At 32.7% G+C, this 24,283-nt stretch overlaps 2 protein-coding genes across 4 annotated transcripts; both read right to left on the bottom strand.

The window, feature by feature from the left end:
• Positions 1-3,335: 3,335 nt before the first annotated feature.
• On the bottom strand, positions 3,336-11,429 carry LOC134259057 (uncharacterized). 3 transcript variants are annotated; one of them, XM_062741657.1, is made up of 2 exons: positions 11,341-11,429; positions 3,336-5,023 (listed from the first exon to the last, which is right to left on the bottom strand). In XM_062741657.1, the coding sequence occupies exon 2, from the start codon at positions 5,015-5,017 to the stop codon at positions 3,458-3,460; it is 1,560 nt and encodes a 519-aa protein (XP_062597641.1). In that variant the 5' UTR covers positions 5,018-5,023; positions 11,341-11,429; the 3' UTR covers positions 3,336-3,457. The 3 variants fall into 3 exon arrangements, with proteins under 3 accessions (XP_062597641.1, XP_062597640.1, XP_062597639.1); XM_062741656.1 differs by having other exon boundaries at positions 11,336-11,423; XM_062741655.1 differs by lacking the exon at positions 11,341-11,429 and adding an exon at positions 10,426-10,548.
• A 9,319-nt stretch (positions 11,430-20,748) lies between these two features.
• Positions 20,749-24,017, bottom strand: LOC134259058 (uncharacterized). The gene is made up of 2 exons (XM_062741658.1): positions 23,670-24,017; positions 20,749-21,545 (listed from the first exon to the last, which is right to left on the bottom strand). The coding sequence occupies exons 1-2, from the start codon at positions 23,766-23,768 to the stop codon at positions 20,772-20,774; spliced, it is 873 nt and encodes a 290-aa protein (XP_062597642.1). The 5' UTR covers positions 23,769-24,017; the 3' UTR covers positions 20,749-20,771.
• Between the last annotated feature and the right edge of the window lie 266 nt (positions 24,018-24,283).

Here is a 24,283-nt window from a genome sequence, read left to right on the forward strand (position 1 = left end):
CACTTAAGTTTCGTTTTTCTGGCCAAGTAGTTGAAGAGAGGATTTTTTCATGTACTAGTATATTTCAATATAAAAAAAATGATTGAGTAAAATCAGATAATCTATTGCTATTCGTTTACGTCCGTCGTGTGTAAACATTTGAACATTTTCAGCTTCTTCTCTATAACCACTCAACCAATTTCAATCAATTTTGGCATAAAGCATCAATGAATGAAGGGAAACAATAATTGCGAATTTCATTGTCCCTGTCACCCTAATGCTTGAGGGGGTGATGCCAAACCACTTAAATTAATGCAATCTTTAAAAATCTCTTTACTCCTGGACATCAAGCAGTAAAACTGTTGGCATTGTTGTAATATGTCTCTAATAAAATTGTGAAATTCAAGTCCCCAGGTTCAGGGGTTCTAGTGCTATGACAGGGCTAAATAGATAAAAGTGAAATTGCATACCTTTTATAAAAATCTTCTGTGCGCAAGGATTTTAAATAAACTAACCAGTTACAAAGTTATGTTGAATAAGGCTGTGTGGCAACGCACTTTGAAAAAATTACGCACTTTGAAAAAATTTTTCAAAGTGCGTTAATTTTTGGGACCAGGTTAACGCACTTTGAAAAAAATTTTTTTTTTTTCAAAGTGCGTTAATATGGACCATATTAACGCACTTTGAAAAAAAAATTCTGCATGGCTTAGTCAATATTCCTACAAATCTTAAGTATGATAACTTATCATTTGAACCTGATTTGATACTTTTTGTCCCCCGCTTGAAAAGTGGGGGATATTAATTTGGGTCCGTCCGTCCGTCTAGCTGTCCGTCCATCCGTCTTTCTGTAACGCTTTCGTTTCCACACGATATCTCGACAACCCTTTGGGCTTTTGCAATGAAATTTAACATAACAGAATCCCTGTGGCCTTAGGAAGACCCCTTTTGAATTTGGGGTCAAAAGGTCAACATTCAAGGTCGTAAAGAACTACGAACGATAGTATTATTCTTCCGCCTATCTCTAAGTCAATTCTCAAAAGTTAACATCTTGGAATGATTCTCAAAATTTTTATACATATTTATATGAATTTTCATAAAACCTTACTTATTTGGGATACCAAAGAGAGATAACTCTATAATTTTGGCAAAACTTGTGTTTTCCACTATAGAAATCAACGGAAAACTGAAAATATTTTTAAAACAACCCCCCCCCCGTGAAACAAAAATTCCTTTTTACAGATAATATGGACTGTCATTTTACAAATTTATGCCAAAGCTTTTTGTGTTTCACGGGGGGGGGGGCATATGTTTATAGACAAAAAACGAAAAAAAATGCTTATTTTTCACCAATTTTAAAGCTATTTAAAACTAAATAATTGTATTTTATTAATTTATATATGCTTTATTTATTTGCGTAAAACATGAGAAAAGATATTAGATACATGTTAAATGAACAATTCCTATGAAAATATCATGTAAGTTAAATACCTGGAGGTTAACAGAGAGAATATCAGATATGGTATCAAATTAACATCGAAAAGCAGACAGGTACTTAATATTATAATAATTAAATGTAATTAATGTTATTAATATTCTGATTTTCCTGAAAATGAACATAAATAGACTTTGAGATTTAAAAGAACAAAATTTCGATTTACTACAGACTTCCTTGTACAGTGCTTATACTGTATTTAGAATGCTCTTTTTTCCAAATATCATTGACACTTAAGTTTACGAGTTATAGAAATAGATACATCTGGGTGGGAATGATAAAGAGTTAAGCTGATAGACCTTAATTCAGCCAGTCTTTTCTTCGTTGTCCGTTTCTAGGTTTTCTTCAATCCATCAGTTTTTAGAAAGAAACACATCAAGGTAAGGGCACCGCAAAGCGGAGCATTCCTTCCCAAAAAGCATGTTCAGTAAATCAAGGCAGCATTTGACATCGATCGCGATACAAATTACGTCAATTCCACACAGATAAAAAAAAAATACACATAAAGTAATAGCACACATAATCGCATCACTATATCCCATCATACGTTGCGAGGGGGTAATACTGTTGTCTATTTCTAAAATATACATGTAAGTCTAATTCCTTTTGTTTCATGAAAATTTTTTCAAAGTGCGTTAAATGTTTACATGGTGTAAAATTATGATGTACAGTCTTAACGCACTTTGAAAAATTTTTTCAAAGTGCGTTGATTTGGTCCCAAATTCAACGCACTTTGAAAAATTTTTTCAAAGTGCGTTAACCTGGTCCCAAAAATTAACGCACTTTGAAAAAATTTTTCAAAGTGCGTAATTTTTCAAAGTGCGTTGTAACAAGGCTGCCTCTTTCTAAATTGTGAATTTCATGGTCTCTGGGTCAGGGATTCTGGTGTTAGAACGGGGCTTTATTGATTATTTGGTGAAGAGGCATAAATACTTTGAAAAACTTCTCTGTTCCTAGGTATTTAAAAAAAACTAACTATGACATAGTTATGATGAACAAGGCTGCTTCTTCCATAATTGTGAATGCCATGAGTATAATACAACAATTTAAAAAATTAACTAATAGATCAAGCCATAGATAAATACCCCACATTTATCACTATCACCATGCAGACTATTTTTTAAACAAACTTCTGTAGTGCTTTTGTACTAATTTATCAGGACGAGAACGCTTGAACAAATGGTCCACATGTTCAAAAACCTGGTTAAAATACCCTTCCTCATTAAAACTTATTCTGTTTGCCTCTGATATACCGAGGAGCAGTGAAGATTATCAAGAAATAATTTATTTTTGATATAGGTTCAGCACAGCCCTACTCTAACACCAGAACCTATCCCAGGGTGATGAAATTCAATGATTTGGAAGAGGAACCGTCATCATCGATGCTGAACATTTTCAAAGAATTAACACAATTCACTATATTATGAAAAGAGTCCCACACTTACACCAGAACATCTGACTTTTTATTTAAACATCTGACTAAATGGCGATGAAACTTATCCAGGTGCAGAAAGGATTTTTAAAGAATTTTTAAAATGCACATTCTCTGTATGATCTCCATAGTCTCATACCAACCATGAGACCATGAATTTTACAATTATAGAAGAGGCATCCTTTCTTATCATGACCATGCAAACTTTTCCTTTAATAATATCTAAGTGCAAACAAGATTTTCAAAGAATTTTTGAAAGAATTAATGCATTTTCACATTAGAATAATCAACAGATGCCCGCCGTAACACCAGAAGGTCTGAATTATGGGTCATAAATATCAAACTATTATAAGAGGCAACCGTGCTCATGAGAACTAGGTACTTACTTAGTTTGTTTAATAACCATGTTCAGAAAAAAAGATTTTCCAAGAATGAATGCATTGAACCTTTTATACTAAGGCTATACATGTACAATCCGATTCAACTTTTAACAACCAACAAATAAAAAGTAACAATTTTTAAAATAATTAATATGAAATTTTAAATAATTAAATCTATTTAAAGTTAATATTTACAAAATATACTTCCATTCCATAAGAAAAAGTCTCATCGCTCTTGTACATAGGCGCTGTAGGATTCTGGTGGGCCCAATATATTCTAAACCCGAGCTCATAAAGTTTTCTCATGGCACCAACGTCAATATAGCTATGAAATTCCAGACAAAGTTGAACTACGTTTTTTAGAGCACCGGATTCTATTATTTCCGGAAGACTCTGTCTTTCACTCCCTTCTATATCTATTTTAAGCACATCAATCTTTTTCTCTGTATGACCTAACTCCTTCATTATTGTCTTCAAGTTTTTAATTTTCCATTTTAACCCTTTCACTTCGATCTCACTAACTTTGTCGCCGAGTCCAACTTGATAAAACATGATGTGTTCCGAATGTTTATAATTACCGACATTCATACTCGGATCAAATGAATATACGTCACATCCGTAAGTTTTCTCCATGTCCTCATCAAATGAAAAGTCGTTACTTATTCCAATGGAATACACTATGCAAGGTGTTTTCGGCCGGAACCGGAAATCATGACATACGTCCCATCCTCCGTCCACAATATTCCCCAAACGGATCATCTGTTTGCAGAGAATTTGGTGTTTTGTTATATAATCATTGAACATCTTTTCGTATTTTAAACCTTCCTCTCGACCTAGAGGACGTATTCCCAGTGGAGCTATATCTGGTAAATTTATTTTCGGTGAAATCATATTTGATTCATGCTGAGACGAGGATGAAATATTTTGATTTTTCAGAAACATATTGATCGTAAAGCATTTTGATTTTCGTTGTTTTGTCCTACTGTTTTCAACATATTCCCAGTTTCTGTCGTACCAATATATTACGTAATTAGAAGAGTGTAATTCACGTAGTGCTGTAAGCAACATAATATAATCTTCTGGCTTTTCCTTTTTTGTGTCATAGTGAATCTCTAAAATAATTTGTTTTATACTGGCTACTCTAACACTTTTGCTAAAATCTAATAGAAACGGAAAATCACTAGATTTGATTTTAAGAATTACTACGCTAAGTTCTCTTTCGTAGTTGTATAAAATTTTATTAAATCTTAAAAAGTGTGTATATTTTCGCGGTTCCATTTCATTTCCATAGAAGACAACGTTACACCTGTATTTGGCATGTATCTGCTCAACAAACCTATCACTTAAACCATGATTATAGCTGTATACAACACAATTCAAACTAGGTGCAACACCGCCATCCGCGCAAATTCGAACACCACCGTAATCTACGTTTCCAAAACGCTTAGGTTCTGTACACAAACTTTGAAGGGAAGTGACGTAGCGCTGATATAAACATGAGAGCCTATATAGAGACATTTGATGAAGCTGCTCATCTTGTGGTATACTAATGTCGGATGTTTCTGACCAGTGTAAACAGTGGTCATGGTAAACAGCATTGAACCTAACGAAGCTGTAAATCCAGACTGTGATGGCGAACAATAGAGATAGAAGAAAGACTTTTTTGAAAGAACTTTTGGATCCACCCCCAAGAAGATAGTTGTAGAGACTCGTCGACATTCGGCTTGATCTCATTTTAATCTGAAAATAAAAAGGAACGTAGCAATTACTGACTGACTTACATATACTTGTAGCTGAGATGTCGAAGGGTTTACCTCTGGACAAAAGGTTTTTTTTTTTTATCAAAATACGAACATAAAATCAGGTCATATATAAAGCATTTTGATATTTATATCCCCCGCAAACAAAGTGGGGGAGGGTGGTCAAATAGGGATCGCGTATGTCTGTCTGCCTGTTTATCTGTCTCTCTGTCCGTCTGTGCAAACGTGTACGGTCCATATCTTTCGTACAGAGGAATGTTAGAATCTACTGCATCACAGAGAGATTGTTCATAACCGGAAGGTATGTCATGACCTTGACCCAAGGTCATGGGGCAAGTTCCATTTCATCTACGGAGAAAGTTCATAATTCGTTTCAGGTCCATATATTTCTTATGGATAAACTTGATGAATTCTCATTTGACATAAAGCTACTCAGTATCTTATGACCCGAAAGTGTGTCATGACCTTGATCCACAATTATATTTGCAAGTTCAAGGTCATTGACAGAAAAAAAAATCATTATTTGTGGCTGTTTTGTATCATTCTTATGGAGAATAATCTGTGGTGTTGGAAGTTTCCACTTCACACAAAGATTGCGTATGATCTGAGGGGGTGTAATGATGTTGATCTTTAGTCACTGTAGAAAAAAATGGATATTAAATAAAGCCTTTATACTTTTCGATAGGAAAATACTTGACAATTTGTTTTCTTTTTCTTTTTTATTGTAATAAATAACAGTATTGATGTTTTATTATACATGTACCGCGCCTTATTTTCATTATAAAAAATATAATGAACAATTACCGGTAAATAATCACTCTAAATGCTTTTAAAAATTGTGAAGACCTCTAAGATCTATCTACACTAGTACATGTATTAATCGTGACTTGTCACCTTCTCCAAAGACCCAGGCGGTGGTGTTTGTCCCTTTGGTCAGTTCTAAGTTTTAAAATAAGGAGAAATAAACTCGGAGAAACAAACTAAACAGTGTACTGATTTCTAAACAAACTAAACAGTGTACTGATTTCTAAACAAACTAAACAGAGTACTGATTTCTAAACAAACTAAACAGTGTACTGATTTCTAAACAAACTAAACAGTGTACTGATTTCTAAACAAACTAAACAGTGTACTGATTTCTAAACAAACTAAACAGTGTACTGATTTCTAAACAAACTAAACAGTGTACTGATTTCTAAACAAACTAAACAGGGTACTGATTTCTAAACAAACTAAACAGTGTACTGATTTCTAAACAAACTAAACAGTGTACTGATTTCTAAACAAACTAAACAGTGTACTGATTTCTAAACAAACTAAACAGTGTACTGATTTCTAAACAAACTGAACAGTGTACTGATTTCTAAACAAACTATACAGTGTACTGATTTCTAAACAAACTAAACGGTGTACTGATTTCTAAACAAACTAAACAGTGTACTGATTTCTAAACAAACTAAACAGTGTACTGATTTCTAAACAAACTAAACAGTGTACTGATTTCTAAACAAACTAAACAGTGTACTGATTTCTAAACAAACTAAACGGTGTACTGATTTCTAAACAAACTAAACAGGGTACTGATTTCTAAACAAACTAAACAGTGTACTGATTTCTAAACAAACTAAACAGTGTACTGATTTCTAAACAAACTAAACAGTGTACTGATTTCTAAACAAACTAAACAGTGTACTGATTTCTAAACAAACTAAACAGTGTACTGATTTCTAAACAAACTAAACAGTGTACTGATTTCTAAACAAACTAAACAGTGTACTGATTTCTAAACAAACTAAACAGTGTATACTGATTTCTAAACAAACTAAACAGTGTACTGATTTCTAAACAAACTAAACAGTGTACTGATTTCTAAACAAACTAAACAGTGTACTGATTTCTAAACAAACTAAACAGTGTACTGATTTCTAAACAAACTAAACAGTGTACTGATTTCTAAACAAACTAAACAATGTACTGATTTCTAAACAAACTAAACAGTGTACTGATTTCTAAACAAACTAAACAGTGTACTGATTTCTAAACAAACTAAACAGTGTACTGATTTCTAAACAAACTAAACAGTGTACTGATTTCTAAACAAACTAAACAGTGTACTGATTTCTAAACAGACTAAACAGTGTATACTGATTTCTAAACAAACTAAACAGTGTACTGATTTCTAAACAAACTAAACAGTGTACTGATTTCTAAACAAACTAAACAGTGTACTGATTTCTAAACAGACTAAACAGTGTACTGATTTCTAAACAAACTAAACAGTGTACTGATTTCTAAACAAACTAAACAGTGTACTGATTTCTAAACAGACTAAACAGTGTACTGATTTCTAAACAAATTATAATGCTATATAGGCAAGTTTGCACTAAAAAAGAACCGGGTTTTTCATTTCTTCGATTCTTCATTTTAAGTTTACCGATGCATCATGCCCTCTGTATCACTATGTACATGTATATATGTATTGATACACCGCTTTTAGTTAGCAATCATATAATGTTCGTGCCACAGTTATACCGTATGAACATTTTGAGTATGATTCACCAAAGCAAATCGTTCATATCATCACCAATTTAAACAGGACCAGGTATGTTTATGAAGGGAATAATTTTTTTTTCAAAAAGATGTATATACGAGGGTTGTTCGAAAAGTTCGTGGACAACTGTCATATCTATTATATTTGACGTCATATATGTTATCCAAATTTGGTAGAAATATTTATACAATAAATCCAAATGATTTGTTTTTAATTTTCTTAAAATATTACAATTTATTTAAAACTTATCCAAATTTTAAAAATACGAAAATTGAATCGCGGAGCAGGTCAAAATTTACTAAGTTTCAGACAATACACCATACATGTATAATTTCTGTTGTTATATTCTCTGTAAAATGGAGCAAAAACGAAAAACAACCTAAAAATTCAAACTTAGAATTGTTACTTCGATTCGTATATCAAATAATTGCTTTATATTTTGCTTTGATGATAAGAAATCAGCTTGAGAAGAGAGGTAGTCCTTATTGAAAACGACAAAAACAATGACGTTTTAGAACGTCACAGAGCAGCAGATAAAGAAGAAATTTTGTGTTTTACTCAGGAAAAACCCTGAATAAACTCTAAAAATGTTGAGGGAATCAAGAAAATATGTCACAAGCGAGTTGTGCATGTGTGTACATATAATAGAGGCAGTCATTGAGTGACAGAGACTCAGTATCGTATGAGTACAATCTGTGAAGCTACGGTTCAACTGTAAAAATCTAAAGAGAAAACTTTTAAAAGTTGGAACGTCAAGGAAAGACATAGGCGCTTCAGAGTTGCGTATCCTGTGAAAGCAGAGTTAAGTAATAAAAGAATTTAAAACCTTAACAAAGGAAATTACACAACGAGAGTAATTCTTTAAAAAATATATATGTCAAGTATTAGAAAATGGATTTAATGAGTGGGCATTGGATTATACTGTGTGACATGTATAGGGATATTGTTTTTTTTTTTTTTTTTGTAGAAATTCTTGTAGTTTTGACGTTACATTGCCGTTAAGTGTGCTTCGGGGGTACAAACATGTTGATTTTAAATGAAGTAAATTGATTTCTGTTAAATCGAATGGAATGAAACTTCAAACATCAACAAAACAGATATTTTTACACATTATATTGTGCTTAATTTAAATTACTAGTGAGTAATATAACGAAGATTCACATCGTACACGAACTTTTCGAACAACCCTCGTATTTATACATTATATATATAATTATAGTTTATCAAGTTAAAATTACATGCAGTGTTGATTTTTATGTGTGTAATAAACGAAGCAACATCGGGCAGGAAAACTCTCTTCAGTCTTCAACGATAGAATACAGTAATACACAGAAGACAACGGAATACTCTCCGATACACAGGACGGATTCTGGCGCAAAAGATCTTGTGAAGACCACATATTTACCCTTACCAACCTAATACGAGATCGGAAATCGACTTCCGTACTCTTCCGCTTAAAACAGAAACAGATCGATTTAGAAACGAACCGCCCCAAGACTGTTATTTTGTTTTATGTAAGACGGGTTAGGTGCAATGTACATAGGTATATATACGTTTATACTGTATCTAGTTGTTGTTGTGGAAAACTATACACATGTCACTATAATAAAAATATTTACTTACTTAATTACTAACTAACACTAATTATCACTTCATTATAATTAGCGAACTACAGACAATGCCATGGCAACCTATTACGGGTTAACATTGACTTACTGCATATACATGTATTGAGTGCTTCTTCTTTAATTTCCCGCACGACCTATACATAATACATGTAATATGCTGAATTAGTAATGACTGGTCGATGCAAGAAATGAATTCTTATCGAGAATACATACCGCATCTTACAGTCTAAAAGGCGTTAAAAATTTGTTAAGCTCCATCAAAAAAGAGATCCCTACCTTAATTTCTTTCTAAAGCTGTAAATACATACAAACGGACCTTTCTCCATGTATGAAGCAGTATTGAATTTTCCCCCCAAACAGCCTAATTAACGCTGCTGGTCGCGTCTTGGTGCACGATCAATAGATCGCTAGCTCAGTTGTCTCCTGATATACCCACTATGTATGTTATGGTGTATATATAGACATCTGCTAATACAGTGTTAATGGACAGCATGTGTTTATACATGTAATCAGGTGGTATGCACTTGTTTCCGCTGTCTGTAGACATACTGAAGAGAGATGGGGTGGGGGTAAGAATACAAAAGAATAAGTTGGGGGTGTAGTTTGAGGAAAATGTTGGGGGGGGGGTTTATCATTTGGAGTATGTTAATTTATAAGCATGCTGAGAAATGTTTGAAAACATCAGCCGCGGGTCGTTATGTATACAGAATACATGTAATTCAAAACCAAAATAAAAGATGACAAGCCCCTCCCCCACCCCACCACCAACATTAATAAACAAAAGATATGTTTATTTTGACTTGTACATGTACAATGTATTAATTAAATTAACGCTACAGTCGGGCACTGAACATACCCCACCCCCACCCATCCACAAAAAAAAACGGCCTTATCTTCTCTCTTCTTTTGCTTTAATTTTTAAAGAAAATCATCCATAAGATTTTGGAACCACCAACGATGACTGAATTTTATAAATTTCTACTCTTAAACTCATCCTTGAGTTTGAGTAAATACTCTAGCTTTTTTTTAAAAGACGGGACCTTTAGCATGTTTAGTAATTGAAATACACGGAGTTTAAATCTATTATCTAAATTTCGTTGAGCAGAAAAAAATATTTATAAATAGTAGCCATTCAATGCGAAAACTAGGGCAATCTCAGTCCTTTTTTAAAAAAACCATTTTAAAATATTTACAGTAACTTACTTGATGTATGTTTAGTTTATTTATTTGTTTGATCCATAAGGGTATATAAGTCAACGAAAAACTAAATGCCGAGAGCACAATCGTCCAGCTTTTCTTGTTCACAAAAGCGTTCTTTATCGATCGCAGTTTCTGTACAGTTGACTTAAAAGGAAAAACAAAACTTTTAAACGGATAGTTACTTTTAAAATCTATCGAAGGAACTAGTACCTTTTTCATGGTAAATAAAAATTTCATATGACGGAAAAAATGTCAAACAATGCATTGCCTATTTTACTCTGGTGTACATATAGCAGACAAAAAAATATAAGTTGAACATTAGCGTTGAGAACCATTTTTGTGTACGTTTAATTGTTTGATCTTTAGAGTACCCGACCATGAAATCAGTTCATTTGATACAAGTTTTTAGCGGATTGATCGCATTAACCTCGACAGCGCAACCTAGAATTATTTCTTATATCAACACATTGTATTCTACACGGGAATTACCTCAGTCTGAGATTACCTTGTCCCAACGAAAAGAGTACTACTGGTAACATTAGTGTAGTAAATTGTGGGCGAAATCCATTTATGGTTTGAAATAAGCAATTTGATATTTATTTTTAAAGAGGGTTCTCGGGAATGGAAGTCGTGGAAATTTATAATCATGACTTTACAACTATATAATAAATCTTAATATCTAAATAACGTCAACTTCAACTATATTGTGAGCTCTTACTAACTCGGATATTTTAACACTTTTAAATTATTGAGGATCAAAACAATAAAATTGTTAAATCTATTCAGTCTCTTTATTAGACAAGAAAAGCCGTGTTAAACAACGACTGCGCGTTGTCTCGCTGCAATGAAAAATATTTTTTTTAAATAAATACATGTATATATTATAAGTGTCCCTTACGGAAAAAAAACTGACCTTACTTGGCTTTACTGTTGGCGGCTATTCAATCCCCAGCGGTCACCGATGAGCTACAAAATGGCAGTACATGCATATCTATTTAAAAAAAAAACAGATTTAAACACGGCAATTGATACGGGCAGTCCTTTTAAAAAAAACTAACCCAAGTCTTTGAATAAAAAGATTTGCTTTACGGTTGTGTTAAGCTAAGTGTTACGACTTAATGATTTATGAATTTAAGGCGATAATTCATCACAGATTTAACAAGCTAATTCAGAGAATTCGTGTCCCCCGCTTAGGGAAAAAGTCGGATCCCCCTGACTGAATTTGTAGAATTATTAAATGTATACATGTATACTGAAGCAAATAAAATACATGTATGTCAATATGCATATAAAGATTTGATTGCTTATTCTGTAATTATGTGTATAGAAGATTCTTTTTATATGGAATATTTATCACACTGTAATGATGATTTTATAACCTCATAAATTTTTCATTTCACATGCTGAATACTATCATTTAATAAAAAAAAGAAAAGTATTTAAAAAAAAAAAGGAAAAAAAAGACAGGTTCTACCGAGATTCGATCCCGGGACCTCTTAAACTTGAAGCGAGTGACATAACCACTAGACCACGGAATCGCTTTACATAGAGTAAAGTATATGCAGAAGTGAAGTCACATACATGTATATATTCATATTTTCAAGTTCGGTATTCTCAAAATTTTACACAATCCATGGTGTTTGATTTATTTAGCCTTTATGAAATAGTTCTAATAGATGTAATAAGAACATAAAGTCCACCGAGAACCTGTTTTATACGCAATAACTCTCCTCATGCCCCTGCGCTAAAAATAGCGACATGTAATACTATAAATACTAATAAAACAAACGGGGCGGGGCACTTTGAGAGGGGCGAGAGACGTCCTAGGGAGTTTTGGTATAAAATTACATTGCATAAGCTCAAAATCTTCTTGAAATATCGCCCGGAAATGATAGTGTTACACAAAGACAGAATGTATAAATTTACGACCTTGAACTTTGACCTTTTGACCTCAAAATCAATAGGGGTCTTCTTTAGGCCACAGGGAGTTGTTATGTAAAATTTCATTGCAATAGCTCAAATGGTTCTAGAGATATCGTGTGGAAACGAAAGTGTTTTAACAGACAGAATTTGCTAATTTATGACCTTGACCTTTGACCTTTTGACCTCAAAATCAATAGGGGTCTACTTTAGTCCATAGGGAGTTGCTATGCTAAATTTCATTGCAAAAGCTCAAAGGGTTCTCGAGATATCGTGTGGAAACGAAAGCGTTACAGACAGACAGAAAGACGGACGGACGGACGGACAAACCCAAATTAATATCCCCCACTTTTCAAGCGGGGGACAAAAAAAAGATTAACTTTTCTTCTATTGAAATCTAGGTTTTAATGAATGGGGGGGGGGGGTTACCAGATTTAAGACACCCATGATTATACTATTAATTGTGAAGAAGTTCTGATTCTGTGGTTAGAGTTATCTGCCCTTAAAACTGATTTTCAACAAATTGAACTTCACCGTGTATTTCTCAATCAATAATCAATTTAATTATTAATCTTAACAATTTGAAAGCCCGAGAAAAAGTGACTAACAGTTTATTTGCATGTACAGTGTATCTTATCTACTGTTGTAAATAACAGTAATTGGTTTTTTTTTAAACATTTTTCCTAGGGGAGAATGCCATGGACCATGATATTGAAATGACAAAGAAAAGTTCAAAATTAACACCTAGATATATACATTTGTAAATTGCCATAGTTACCGACCTTGTAACCATTGATCTTGATAGACAGACAGACGCCGGGCGACACAAAAATTAATCATTTGAAGGTTGAGATTATTTCACGGTCTGTTACTTTGCGAGGATGTTTTTTTTTTTAATTCATTAATGAATTAGATGATATCATGCTAGATTTTTTTTTTTTTTTACAATTTTTAATGAAATACTGTATAAGCTAGTCATATAAATAACTGACCAATCTTAGATTTTAGTTACATTGTACAATGTACATAAAAGCAGTCGACACATGCGTTCCTTGTGGCTTCTCGTCAGGATTTGATGCATATGTCAAAAATAAGCATTAAAAATAATTCCATAAACAAAATTAAATTCTGTAACATTGTAAATAAACTTTTAATAATTCACTACGTGACAAAAGTTTTTCTTCTAAATCTATTACTCTACTTCAGCAACGAAATCCTTCAATGTTTTATAACAGAATCAGTTGTACATGTAACTGATTGAGCGTTTCCGAGGAAGAATGTGAAAACGTTTAAATGTAAAAACACGACGGACGATGCAGGACAAAATTAAAGCATTTTGTAGTAAGTAAGTAATTTATTGTAAGTAAGTAAGTAATTAGTAAGTAGTATTCAAATAAGAGACTGAGGTATGCGGCTATAAGACAGAACATCTCCAAAAATAAGGTATTGATTTTAAGAACATGTACTGTAGTTGTTCTCATTTACAGAAATGTAAAATCCAAAGAAAGCGTAAAAGAAATGTTTATAATCGATAATAAGAATACATGTACAAATATCCAAGATCAATATAAGGCTAACGAGCATACCTGGTTACTTTTTTTTAGCAGAAATTCCTTTAGCTTATTCTGCCTTGGATAGTCAGCCAAACATAAGGGAAAAACACTTCTCCACCATCTTACATTCTCTATAAGATTCTCGCTCCTTGTGATATGGCGATTGATGGGACACACGTTTCTTTACGATGTTCACGGTATACATGTATACGCTCCTACTTGTATTAAGGAATCATTCTTTCAATCTGTATTTCTCCCATTCGGAGATTTCATGACCATACAAATTAAATCTTACAATATACATGAAGAACATCAAGAAATGAGTCAAAGTAGGTGGACGAACATACAGTCATGTACATGTACATATAGATAAAACACAATAATCTTCCCACAGGTGCTTGAGGACAGGACACCCCCCCCCCCCCCCTCCCCCAATATGGCCCCTGACCTTTTAGACTTTATTCACAAGAATTGAACATGGTTGACACGTTTGTGATAAAATCAATCTTATCAATTCAGAAAATTTGCTTAAACTAACATTTTATAAAAATTTCCACCCCACGCAATATATATAATACAAGTATATAAAGTTGATTTTTAAATATGGAATGTAGGGTAGATTTTATAAAATCTTTGTTTTATGTAATTTTTCGATTTGTTGGTAACGATCTTATCACAAATATGTCAATGAAAGATAATTTATGAGAAAAAGGTCGAAAAGACCCAGGGGTCTATATCGAAAGGGGAGGGGGGTCCTGTCCTCAAGCACCTGTACATCTTCCTCTGCAACAGCTGATTTATGCAATCATGAATTAGCATTTTTAAATGTGAAGAAGGTCATGAAAAGCCTGGAAATAAAACCGCATAAGTAAGGGCTTTTATAGAGGTTATTTTTTGTTCTTCTGTTATTACTTCATTTTTATTTGTATTTTTCTTTAAAAATTACATCCAAAATGAATTTTTTTTTATAATATTCGTTACCCATACTTATATCACAGAAATCTGAAGTTTATATATCTTTTTTTCTCATATATTCAAGTTTGAAACTTTTTAATTCTTATTCAGTCCTTAAAGGGACTGGATTTGGAAAAAAAAACCTTTATTTCTGTGTCATGTTTAAAACAAATTACTAAATTATAATATCTTTGAATTGTTTCTTATCTTACAATTTATCACGACCCTTTTGTTCCGAGAAGATCCTTAGAATTTTTTCCTTGTATGCATGTTTTTCCACAGAGTAGTTCAATTCTTTCCTCAGGGGGGCATAATATACTTTGTTCTTTAGATTTAATCCTATGTACATTTCTCCATGTGGGCAAATGCTACCATTTTGGACAGTTCTAAAAAACTTGAAATTGTTCTATGTAAAAATCTTACTCATTAGTTCCGTCCACCCAGCCCCTTTACTTCTCCAATTCCTGGTTATTGCTGTGTACATGAGTCTACAGGTAACTTTTTAATAATCTTCCTTGTTAGAGAGCTCTGCTCTGCATTTCTTCAAATTCTAATCTTTTTTGTGGATATTGAGAGGAAGTCCAAATTCCGTAAAGCTCTCAGTGACTCGGCATCATTCTTGCTATAGTTCACACGAGTCCGATCCCAGAGAATAAAGTAAAAAAAATGAAGAAGGTAGAAATTTACAGACAGACAGACAGACAATATGTGATCCGTTGAGCTCACTTATAGCTTTCGGGCTGATAAAAATGTTTTTGTTTGACATTTTATACAAGCCACCTCCATAAGCTCTATGCAGATTTATCGCTCTTGTATGCTCACGGCGTAGCAAGAAAGATAACTCTGGAAAGAACACGGGAAAAAATACCAAAATGTGAAAATTAAAATGTTACAAGATTTTTGCTTTATCATTCTTATTAATACTGTATAATTATGAAGTGTATATTAAATTATATTCCATCTAATATTCAGTACAACCAAACAATGATTTATCTGATTTTAAAAAAAGTGATGATATAATGACAGTGTAATGTGTAATTTCGAAAATTCACACTTCATTGCTAAGATTTATTAAGAAATGAATTTCTCTCATTTTGCACTTACATATTGTGTATAAAGACTAAGTCCCCTTTCTAATAAACCTTGTAACTCATTGGCGGATTTAGAGGGGGTCACCCCCCTTTTGTGTTTAAAATATACATAAGAAATACTAATTCGATTTTCTGATGTGTCCGTGAGCCCCAACTGAAACTGGTCGGGCCCCCTTTTAAAGATTTCTGGATTCGCCACTGTAACTGCATCAAGCATCACGGCATCTTTTGAAACACGATACTTATCTGTGGTAATGTTATGTTTGAGCTCAAGCGAGAGAGTGTAGATAAGCTGTGTGTTTTATATTCTTTCCTCTTTGTAAAGAACACAATGAAAAATTCAAACTGTTAATTACATATATACAGTGTATGTCAAATTATTTAGAATAAATAAATAAATGAATTAATAAATATATTTTTGTATAATAAAAAAAATAATGAATTAATAAACATATTTGAAAGGTTGAGATCTTAAATTTGTACGCGCACGAGTACTTGTGCATAAACATTGACGTACAAGTATGACATTTCAACTTCTCTAATAGAAAATGAAAAAAAATAATTACAGAATTTCAAAAAAAAAAAAAAAAAAAGAATTTGCATATTCAAGCACAGGTACCACAGGCACTTGTTTCGGAAATAAATTAAACCCATATTACTAATAATATTATGAGTTAAATTTTTTCCCCCGAAACAAGTGCCTGTGAAAGGTATTTTCCCCCCTTCTCCCCCCCCCCCCCCCCCCCCTTATTCAACCCCGGGGCTTGTTGGACTTTTTTCGCATATCACATTTATTATACTTATTCATCATGTGTACAATAGCAAAAAAATCGTAAACCTCCTAAAATAATCGCTCCAAATAAAAATACCCCACACAATAAAAGTACAATGTAAGAGGTATATCTTTCTCTCTATAGCAAAGAAAGGATGGCGACGTTTGATAACGTTAGGGTGAGAAATCCAACTCACGCGCGGATCTACAGGGGACGGGGTGTATTTGAGTTTTAAATGTATATACTTTTCCAACTAGAAGTGACATTGGACCCCTTCCCCCCCCAAAAAAACCCGGACCCTGTTAAGTAGGTACCCCCCCCCCCCAACACATATGCAGTTGGCTTTTTGAACTGGGATAGACACCCCCACCCCTCCTCCCATGAAAAAAAAATCCAGAATCTGCAACTGTTTAATCTATATTTACGAGAAGCGTCTCAATTAAACAATTACAAAATATAATGACGAAAAACATATATCAATATGACTTGATTTTTTGTTGGAAAAATGAGGTTTAGAATAAATCCCAAGATAGGCTTAAGGGGGCTCTCTTCAACGTCACAACATGGCGTACTTCCGTTGAAACGCCATTTTGGTCCCAAATGATCTGATTAAATTCACTGAACACCGATAAATCACCGAGTATAACGCAACATGCGGTATTGTGGAGGGAACGTACATTGTATCACCTCGAGGCGATAAGAGTGTCCTATACGTATCCTTTCTTTAAACATGAATTGTTTATCCATTTATTCAATTCCTACTTATTTAATTATCAAAAAAAGAAAGAAAAAAAAGATCTACAAACTAATTAGTATGAATATGAATTTTAGCAAAGAAAAATTCATTTAAAAACGTGGGTTGTCCATATGCTAATTCATCATTACGTGTCAAATCGCCATAAATTCCGAAATTTATTTTTTTCTTCCAAAAATATTCACGCTTTCACAAAACATGTATCCAAAAAAGCAAATTGATCAGGTAAGGCATATTTGTCATTTTGTCAACGTCTAGAGGATACTATGTTCACGATTTGTATACATCTGAATGTGTGGTTATACCCGATGAAATTTAAACACTTCATGAAATCACCAAAACGTTTTGACAGAAAATTGAATTTTGTATGACTCAAACGTTTGATCAACATTGATTATCAGCTGTTTGTATGGAAAACGTGCAGCTTTGAAACGAAGTGTGAATTTGCTTACAAGAATTTCTTTTACCCGCTTTTGGCCATTTACCATGTTTACATTTCATGTTATATATAGCACTGGATAATACGTGCAAATTGGATAAAAACGGTAAGTAAATCTACCTTTCTCAATACTACGAATTCACTACATGTCTTTGTCTTTGACTGTAAACGTGATGGTTTTCGCATAAATTCATTTAAAACAAAACAAAACAAAACAATACAATACGAACTTCTTTTAATGCCCTTGCTTGACATCTTTTTTCAATACTTGTGCAACATTAGTAGACTTTATTTGAAGTACTAGAAAAACAGTACCAAGATATTTGAGCCCACACTTGAAGCGGATCTTTCACACCTGAATTTTTGTGATGTTTGAAATTTTTGACAGTTTTTTCAATTTTTTTCAATTTCTTTTTTACATTGTTTTAACCATTTGATATTCTATATATTTTCAGATATTGGAGGAAATCCAACCAGCTATTCTCAAGAAAATGCTGTTTTAAATTTTCTTTTGTCTTTTTTTGTAAATTTAAATAAAAATTATATTTTTATTATTCAGATTTTATTATATGATTATTGTACATTTTATTTATAACTTTGTTGGTTATTATTTCAAAATCTCATAGCATTAAACTTTGAACAGAAAGTACTAGACTTTTAAAAATATAGAATGGAGGGGTTTTAACAAAATAAATGAAATATTCTAAATATTTCCAAAAAATAAAGTGAAATACTTTGGACCCTTATTTTATCGGATATTGAGCCTATTATTAGAAACAAATGCATGCAACAAAAATCAGTTATACTTGATCAAAGGTGTAGAGACTCTCCTTAAATGAATTGAAGGCTGTGGTCATATAAACAAATCGTGTGATCATGTAATATATCAATCATGTAATAAGATTTTATGATTATGTGATATTACAATCATGTAATAAAATCGTTGACCATGTGATTTCTTAATCATGTTATCATATCGTGTGACCATGTATTATCTTTAAAATGTAATTAAATCGAGTGATCATGCCATATTTAAATCAAGGAACTTGAAAATTATGTAAAATTTTAATCATGTAATCAAATCTGTGATCATGTCATATTTAATCATGTAATCAAATCGTGTGGCCAGGTAATATTTTAATAATTTAATTTAATCGAGTGATCATGACATACTCAGAATTTTAATCATGTAATCAAATCGTGTGATCATGTTATATTTTAATCATGTCATCAAATTGGTGACCATGTAATATCCTTAACATGTAATCAAATCTTGTGAATATGTCATATTTTAATCATGTAGTCAAATCGTGTGATCATGCAATATTATATAATATATAAGTAATAATTTCGTGTGACCAAGTCATATTATAATCATGCAATCATATCGTGTGATCATATAATATTTTAATCAAGTAATCAAATCGTTGACAATGTAATATTTTTATCATGTAATCATACCTTGTGACCATGTAATATTTAAATCATGTAATCAAATCGTTCGAGTGATCATATAATAACATAATCACGTTACCATATCATGTGGTCATGTAATATTTTAAGCATGTTATCAAATTGTTGACTATTATAATTATGTAAATAAATAGTGTGAAAATGTAATATTTTAAGCATGTTATCAAATCATGAGATCGTTTAAGTCTAAGTCCAACGTGTGATCAAATCGTGTGATCGTTTAAGTCTACCGTGTCAATCGTGTGATATATAAAATGACAGCTGTATATCAATCATGTGATCATGTAATCAAATTTTGAAACCATATATTTTTATCATGCAAACATTTCGTGTGATCGTGTTATGTTTTAATAATGCAATCATATTTTTTTATCAAGTGATATTTTAATCATGTAATCAAATCGTTGACTATGTAATATTTTAATCATGTAATTTTCTCGTGTGATCATGTAATATTACAATTATGTAATCAAATCGTTCACCATGTAATATTTTAATCAATCATGTAATTTTCTCGTGTGATCATGTAATATTTTAATCATGTAATCAAATCGTCGACCATGTAATATTTTAATCATGTAATCAAATCGTTGACCATGTAATATTTTAATCATATAATTTTATTGTGTGATCATGTAATATTTTAATCATGTAAACAAATTGTTGACCATGTAATATTTTAATCATGTAATTTTCTCGTGTGATCATGTAATATTTTAATCATGTAATCAAATCGTTGACAATGTAATATTTTAATAATGTAATCAAATTGTTGACAATGTAACATTTTAATCATGTAATTTTCTCGTGTGATCATGTAATATTTTTATCATGTAATCAAATCGTTGACCATATAACATTTTAATTATGGAAATAAATCGTGCGATCATGTAAAATTTTAAGATGTACTCAAATCGTGTTATCATGTAATATTTTAAGCATGATTGAAATCAAATCGTGTGATCGTTTAAGTCTACTTCAATCGTATGTTCAAATCGTGTGATCGTTTTAGTCTACGTACCGTGTCAATAGTGTTATATTTAGAATGACAGCTGTTTATCATTCATGTAATCAAGTTAGTTTTTGATTTTTAAGTAATTGTTACATGTAGTCCATCATTCAGATGAAATACACGTATACATGCAAATCTATGATATATATATATGGGGAAAAATAATGTGATTTGGAATATTCTATTTGATATTGCTTAAATTTTATTAAATAAAACCATGCTTGCGATCGCGAAAAACTTGAAAATGTGCTTTAATAATTTTTTCCAATAGCAACTTAATATACGTACTAATACTTTTTTTTATCAAACGACAACTTTCAAGTGAAATTGAACATATATCACAAAACATCATTTTTTTTCGCAAGTTTAATAAAAATTGTTCAAAATTTATATACTTTAGAAAATATATATAGTTTTAATACGTAAATGCCAAAAAAGGCCAACTGTAAAAGTGGGATTACAATGAAACACAAGCCCGGCACGGTTATACTGGGATAAAGAGGCTGATTGTAGTCCAGGACATTGTAAATGACGGTCCCTGAAGCCGCATACAACACAACACTGAACGCAGTATACACCAGCCCGTAAACGATAGGATACAGCAAATGTAAAAAACGGACTGGTCGTGCGCAGATTGCGATATCAATCAAAACAAACAACGTGTTAAACGCATGCACGTTTAAGTCGTTAAAGAGTTGAGATTCAGTAACAGTTAAAGTAGGGTAGATGGCGCTAAAGTAGATGATTGTCACAATAATCGAAAACATGTGCACTATATCAGAGAGCAGCCATGACAGTTTCATGTACCACGTGATATTGTCGTGCAGCTCATTCCCAGGATTTTTCGATCCTCTTTTTTGGTCCTCTTTAGGTTTTGGATTTTCCTCGTCTACAAATCCTGGGTTTTCTCGACTTGTACAGTCGCATTCATGTTGCTTCTTGTTGGTAACAGTTTTGTTCCTTTGAAAATGATGATAAATAGTAATAATGGCCGTTACAATGAAATGAAGAGTTAGAACGAGGTACGTCCATATTGTTAGGAAACGCAGAATTGTGTAGCTGGGTTCCATCGCAAAAATGGCGATGAGTGCTCCAGCGGTGTACACAGATAAAAAGACCCGGATGATGATGTAAACCCATGCTGGCCACCGCCACTAAAAATAGAAAATATAAATGGTGTGGATATTAAATAAATATTTTAATATTTTATGCGAAATTTATTTTGAGGAAAAAAAATCATCTGATTATTTGTCTCCCGAAAGAACTGGAAAGTTATCTTTTTTATGTAGCTAGTAGATTTAGCCTTCTATTCAAACTACAAAAAATTATCCATAAACACATGCTTGTCCTATCTCCTCCCTGTGTGAGAATTTGACTGCATCTCCATTGTTTTAATTTGTTTGTACTTTTAGCAGAATATATTTCCCAAATTTTATTATCGTTATCAGCTAGCATGCTTCTGCATTTCTTGCAGAAATTGAGTTCGACTTTTAAATCTTCTAAAGCTTACCGTCATGCAAATATTTAATAAATAAAAAAGGCTAGTTTTAATACAAACTTCTCGTGCTTTTGTTCAGAGTTACATGTTTAAAAATGAATAATGCCTATACGTATCGAGTAAACTCTGCAATAAGACTATATTAAAGTTATCATATTGCAGAGTTTACTCAATAATTCTTTTTGAAAAGGACGTCATATATATTTGCCAATTATATTAATTAAAAGAAAAGAACTTCGATATTCATGGATTTACAAATAACTGAAGTTCGTTCGAAAATGAAATCGTATACAGATATATCTCGGTATATCAGCCATCGAATCCCACTCTGGGACGCGAAGACGGGTCCCTCGGATGAGACAGCCGTGTCGCAGTACACGTAGGTGCTGGGATGAAAAAGACCTCCCACTGCTCAATGGCCCCGACTGTGGAATATTGCAGCGCTCTAGTGGCAAGATACACACAAAGCAAAAGAGAGAGAGAGAGAGAGAGAGAAAACATAACACTACCCTCACTTCATCCACCCCACTCAAACAGTTCGATGTTTCAGTATGCCATCAGCCCGTATGATACATGAAGGTCCAGGATCCAGTCATTTCACAATTCGTGCTGCAGCATTCAAAATGATAATTTTCCGATTTATTTTTATAAAAATCTAGGCGTGAGCCTTTTACATAAGTTGAAAATGTTAGCTTAATGATTGTGTTCTTCGAAAACGGGTTCGATTATTTTTCAATGTTTGCTGAAAAAAAGTTATCGCTGTTGCAAAGGCATTCGATCAAATTGACAGGTAGACCTATTTACATTGGAAGTAATCTGGTTATTCATGTCTGTTTTACTCAGACCCTCTTTTCGATGAATGCATATGGGTGACATTTTTCATTTCCCCAAACTGTTAGCTCAACACGGTAAAAAAAACCCAAACCCTTTTACTTTCCCCCCGTGCTACGTCTTTAGGTGTTTACTTTCTAATCCCAGTTACCGTCAAAACTTCCTGCTAAACTGCAGTTTTATATTTTATGTGGGAGGAGTTCGTCCGGACGGTAAAAAAGAAAAATAAATGCACCTCAAAAGATAGAGATAACCCGTCTCCTCTTCAAAATTACCTTTCACATTTGAGGGTGCATCATATATTTCTTGTATAGCTATGACAAAATTACTTTAGATGTATTTATATATGGGATATAAATTATGAAATGGTGCAGTAAATCATATTTCACCGAAATCCTACCCGACGCCACCCTGTATAAACACAATGTCATAAATAATGGCTAGGTTTACTTGCTCAACAACATATTCTTATTGTTTGCCATGCCTCGATCCAAATCTTGAATAATTGAGTATTATCGATTGAAAACAAAAACTTAAACATGCTTACTTGTAAGTCATATATTACGTGATTCTCTCACTTCTCTGCAATTTTTAGTAATAAATACTTCATAAAGACAATTTTAAAACATGCATAATACGTACATTACATCACTGTTGACTCCGATTTCAAAGGAGGTTAAGGTATTTAAATCTTTTTATTTTAAAATAACAATACAAATGTCATGTTCCAAGTATACTCAATTACATATACCGAGCAAGTCAAGCTGCATTTTAAATTTCTAACAAAGAAAAAAATCAAGTTATATAATCATATTTTAGAAATAGCATAAAATTAAACTGCAGGATATTTTAAAAATGTTTTTTGCTGAATTAAATCTGATTATAGTAAAAAAAAAATAATAAAAAAAAAATAAAGAAAAAACAGGGAAAATTAAAAAATAAATCTTACCTGGCCCGTGTAGAAGTGTTGTGGGTGGGGATACTGAAATCCTAGCTTCCTCAGTCGAAATTCCTCCTTAAGAGATCCCACTCCCCCTGCCTCCTCCATGTTATATCTTCTGCACGCTTGTCAGTGAGGGGCTTAAAGTGTCACCGTAAACTACAGGTGCGTAGGAAACACGTGGTTTTCATAATAAATACCTGCATGGTTCCTTATCAAACTTTTATCATGGAGCGATTCCTCGCCTCAGTTTAACGCTCTCACGTCATAGTTTAATTTTACCTCTTGATCCGCCTACCAGATAGGTGGCAGCGTGCATAGGAACTGGGCCTTCTAATTTGAGAATAAATCAGTACAACTGGCGGTACGTTCGTTCATAAATCAACACATGTTCTGAAGTCAGTGAGACTAATTTGTGCGCCTTCCGCAAACATGATGGATATAAGCAGTGTTCAAAATTGAATTAATTATTTTTACGAAATGTTGTTTACATTACCTCAATGAGGGGCAGATTATTTTACTTTTTATTTTTGATAAATTGATAACGCTACCAAATTTATTGTAGAAAGGATTTAATTAACCCATTTCAAGTCCGCTGATAGGGGTCTTTCCAACATTCAATT

Source organism: Saccostrea cucullata, unplaced genomic scaffold, assembly GCF_032062105.1.
Source record: "Saccostrea cucullata isolate Sc308-1 unplaced genomic scaffold, CSIRO_AGI_Scuc_v1 ctg810, whole genome shotgun sequence".
Classification (NCBI taxonomy): Eukaryota; Metazoa; Mollusca; class Bivalvia; order Ostreida; family Ostreidae; genus Saccostrea; species Saccostrea cuccullata.

Excerpts from the sequence above, each read along its gene's own strand:
- LOC134259057 (XM_062741657.1), bottom strand. The coding sequence starts at position 5,017 with ATGAGATCAAGCCGAATGTCGACGAGTCTCTACAACTATCTTCTTGGG.
- LOC134259058 (XM_062741658.1), bottom strand. The coding sequence starts at position 23,768 with ATGGAGGAGGCAGGGGGAGTGGGATCTCTTAAGGAGGAATTTCGACTG. Across the intron at positions 21,546-23,669 it reads AACACTTCTACACGGGCCAG|TGGCGGTGGCCAGCATGGGT; the intron begins GTAAGATTTATT and ends TTCTATTTTTAG.